The sequence below is a fragment of the Castanea sativa genome, chromosome 11 (assembly GCF_040712315.1).
Source record: "Castanea sativa cultivar Marrone di Chiusa Pesio chromosome 11, ASM4071231v1".
In the NCBI taxonomy this organism is placed as follows: domain Eukaryota; kingdom Viridiplantae; phylum Streptophyta; class Magnoliopsida; order Fagales; family Fagaceae; genus Castanea; species Castanea sativa.
The window spans coordinates 33,920,409-33,924,293 of record NC_134023.1 but is presented as its reverse complement, the minus strand read 5'-3'; the positions used below and the strand labels follow the sequence as shown (position 1 = coordinate 33,924,293).

Genomic DNA, 3,885 nt, shown 5'->3' with positions numbered 1-3,885 from the left:
AAATTGCCTTATTAATATGAAAAAGAAAAAGTAATTAGAAGAAATATAAAAAAAAAATTCCTCAACATATATTGATTTAATCATTTTAACGGTCGAAATACTATTTTTGACTAAGTTTTACCAACCCCAATTGGAGATTAGTCAGGATTTGACCGAAAGTCTAAACATCAAATTGTGATAAATTTATGCTAAAGTTAAAAATAATGAAATTACCGTTAAAATGACTTAAGAGTATCGTTGCAAAAAACAATAAAATCATATATATATATATATATATATGAATTTTTAATTGCGTATTGTATGATTTATAGCCATTTATTTTATTTTATTTTTTTGTGGAAAATTCAATTCATAATCTATTAGAACTACAATCCAGCAATTTTTTTTTTATTTTATCCTCAAAAAACTAAAGTATGATTTTGTAAGAGCGAAAAAAAATAAAAAGAAAAACGCCAGATAGGTAGAGAGGCATTTTTAAGCCTTGGTACAATCCGTTGGCTTGAAGGACACAGTTTTCTTGACAATATCATAGCCTACCAACTGATCAGCTTGAGCCAAGTTACCGAAAATGGCGACTGAGTCACCTGCAGGAATGAAAGCCATGCACGAAATTGTTTCATCTCCAACGAAAGTGTTGGGTGCACTCAACGTCACATCTGCACCACCGGTGAAATGAGCTACGATAGTTGGAACTTTAAAAGTAGACTGGGGGGAGTCGAAGCAAAGACTGAAGGTTTCATTCGGGTCTTTAACGACTGCTAATTTAATTTGGGCTTTTAATGCTGCTTCAAAACCGGTGTACAAGTCTGAAGGCAAAAGTGTCAATGTTGTGCCTGAATCAATGATAATATTGCCCCCTGCTGCTTTGGCAGAAGTCGAGGTGATTTTTGTTGGGCCAACGCTAATTGCTTCAAGTGTTAGGGTGTAATACACGTCATTTTGATTGGTGGCTAAGGGAGTAGTCACGGTTCCAGGACCTGATACCACGGCATTAGTACCGAAATTCAATTTGCTTGTGGCATCGGGTTTGTCAAATGGAATCAAGCAGTAGGAGAATTTGCCAGCAATAGAAGTACTCAGTTGGGATACAAGAGAAGTCTCGCTGCTTCCAAGGCCAACAATCCCAGAACCTTTTGCACCAAAAATTCCAGAGTTGTCATGTCCACATCCTATGACAGTTTTAGGGAAACTCGCAGTTGATCCCAGTGTGACAGTGTCGAGAGCAAGGTCTCCGCCTGAGGAAGATCCATCGCCATATCTCACGCTATATGAGCATTTATTAGCGCCTACGCAAGAACCTGATAGAGAGTTACACTGGGGAGCAGTGCATGGAACTGTTTTATATGTGCTTGACTTTGCAGGATCAAAAACTGGATCTGTTTGGTTGTAGCAGTTAGTGCAAGGCGCGCATTGTAGCCAAGTCAAATCACTGCCCGTGTCAGCAATTCCTAACACTTGGACTGGTGGTGTACCAACAGCGTATTGCATGAGGTATTCACCTTTATTTGGGATTATTTCTGAACTAAGTGCATTGGTAGAGAATGAAGAAGTTGGCCTAAAATGATTGACACGGTTAATGGAACGATGCAAAGCATTGGCTAACCGTTGTTGGGGAGTTTCAGAAGGGTCATAGAAGGGAGATTTTGGAGAATCACGGTGAATTAGCTCCAGGCTAAAGCCGTCATTGGAAGCCTCGATGAGAGATAAGCTACAAAGAATGACAATGGAGAATGTTGTTGCCAATGCAACGAAGGAAGAATGTGAGTGAAGAGATGGCATCACTTGTTCACTGTTTGTGATGATGAAATGTCGAAGTCAAAGCTAGAAACAAAATCCAAGTTTCTCCCGAAGATCTGATAAGTTGATAACGGTAAATGTGAAGATGAAAACAAATTTGACGGTCATACAAAATTTATAGGGAATTTGAACACATTGACAGCAAATTAACTAATTTCTACCGTAAAAACTGAGAATACATTTTCTAACAAGAGAAACTTTGAAATCGTTCAACAGCTCAACATGATAATAAATTTGTTATGACCTCGGATATGTGCTGGATATATTTGGATTAAAAATACTTCATTTTGGAATTACTGATAAAAAAAAAAAAGGTGGAAATGGGTTAGTTTTGTTATTTATTTGTATTCAAATTGATTCCTATGTTGTAAATAAAATTGATTCCTATATTTAGGATCTGTTGATGAGGTTCTTTCATCTTAGTCTATTTAGGAAAATTAAGCTCATAACAAGATTTAAACAGATAATTAACTAAAAATATCTATTTGCTCTCTTAAATACAGGAGATTGGTTAACTCAAATTGACTATATTATCAATTTACTAGCCTCATTGCACACATGAACTGTGACTTTTTTTTTTAATATTAAAATTTTCATTCATCGCAATAAGAGACTTTTTAATTTTTAGAAAATGTTGAAATTTTCTATTCATCCCAATTTAGGGTTTATGCATTTTTATTTTACCATAAATAGATAGAAATTTCCACCCACGCACGAAAGAATGACTTCAATGCTATTTTGGTATATTGGTTTTTTGGGGTTAGGTCTCATCACACTTCTGTTTATTTTCAATGACTAAAAAATGCATAAACCTTAAATTGAAAAGAATAGAAACTTTCAATATTTTCTAGAAATTGAAAAGTTTCTTGTTGACATGATTGAAAAAATTTAACGTTTAAAAATTAAAGAATACTCAGAGCATGCATGAAGCGCATGCAATGAGAATAGCATATATAAAGAAAGAAATCAAAAATTTAACAGTTGGCTGTGGTTTTATTTTTTTTACTAATGTACCAATGCATATCGTTAGGGGTAGAGCCAGAGGGGGCGAGGGGGGCACCTACCCCCCCCCCCCACCCCACCCCACTCCACCCAAAATACCATTTATATAGTTCTTTTTTCTTTTCTTTTTAGGTAAAAAAAACTTATATTGTTCTATTAATAGTTCTTTGCCCCCTTTGACACTAAAATAGTAAAACAAAGGAATATATTCCCATTTCTACTGTACACAGACTATACCATGTCATGAAAAGATAAATAAATAAACACATTTCCCACCTAAGAAAGTCTAGAAACACAATAAAATTTCGCAATATATTTACTTTTTAGTTGGGATGGGTCTTAAAATAATTTATTTATTTTATTTTGACCTAAAATATACAGACACCTTCATTTATTATAAAAATATTGTGAAATTTTATAATGTTACTGAAAGAACTACTCCCACTTTTATCAATTAGCCTGACACCAAAATAAATGGCTATCGACTATCACCTTTATTTTTAAGTTAAAGCTTGAGTGCACTTTGACCAATATTCAAGTTTTTTTTTTTTTTCACTTATCCAAATTCCTTTTTGAAGTTCCTTTCTTTATTCACTTCAGGTACAACCTAAGGAACTCAAAATTTACACATAATAATAATAATTGTGGGGATAAAGGAATTGAGTAGGAGTATTGGGCCATGGGCCATGTCTGAGGATGCCAAGGAACCTAAGGATAATCAAACAATAGGATAAGCATACGAGACCATAGGCCAAGGATGAGGATAAATAGCGACGAACTGGTGATGTCTGCCGAGGAGCCAAGCCTCCTCGATATACGTTATGGAGGGGTGGAGTTTGGCCGCCTAGGGAATATTGTGCTAGAGGTAACTATGCTTTTGAAAATAAGCTTCAAAGAAAAGAGTCAACGGTGAACTAAGAAATATCTGAGAAAAAGGCTGCCACCACCACATTAAATGTTCTACACCTACTCTCTTAGCTGCATTTATGTGAAAATGACTCCAGAACAGGGATACTTAGTCTTACAGCTATATCCAAAAAAGACTATATAAAGGGGGGGGGGGGCTCCATGAAAGAGGGGGGAGGA

At 35.5% G+C, this 3,885-nt stretch overlaps 1 protein-coding gene across 1 annotated transcript; it reads right to left on the bottom strand.

Annotated features, from left to right (window-relative positions):
- Positions 1 to 474: 474 nt before the first annotated feature.
- Positions 475 to 1,779, bottom strand: LOC142616387 (aspartic proteinase CDR1-like). Its single transcript, XM_075789250.1, has one exon. It carries the CDS (start codon positions 1,777 to 1,779, stop codon positions 475 to 477), a length of 1,305 nt encoding a protein of 434 aa, XP_075645365.1.
- Positions 1,780 to 3,885: the final 2,106 nt, after the last annotated feature.

What these genes read in the sequence shown, in the direction of transcription:
- LOC142616387 (XM_075789250.1), bottom strand. Translation starts at nt 1,779, where the DNA reads ATGCCATCTCTTCACTCACATTCTTCCTTCGTTGCATTGGCAACAACA.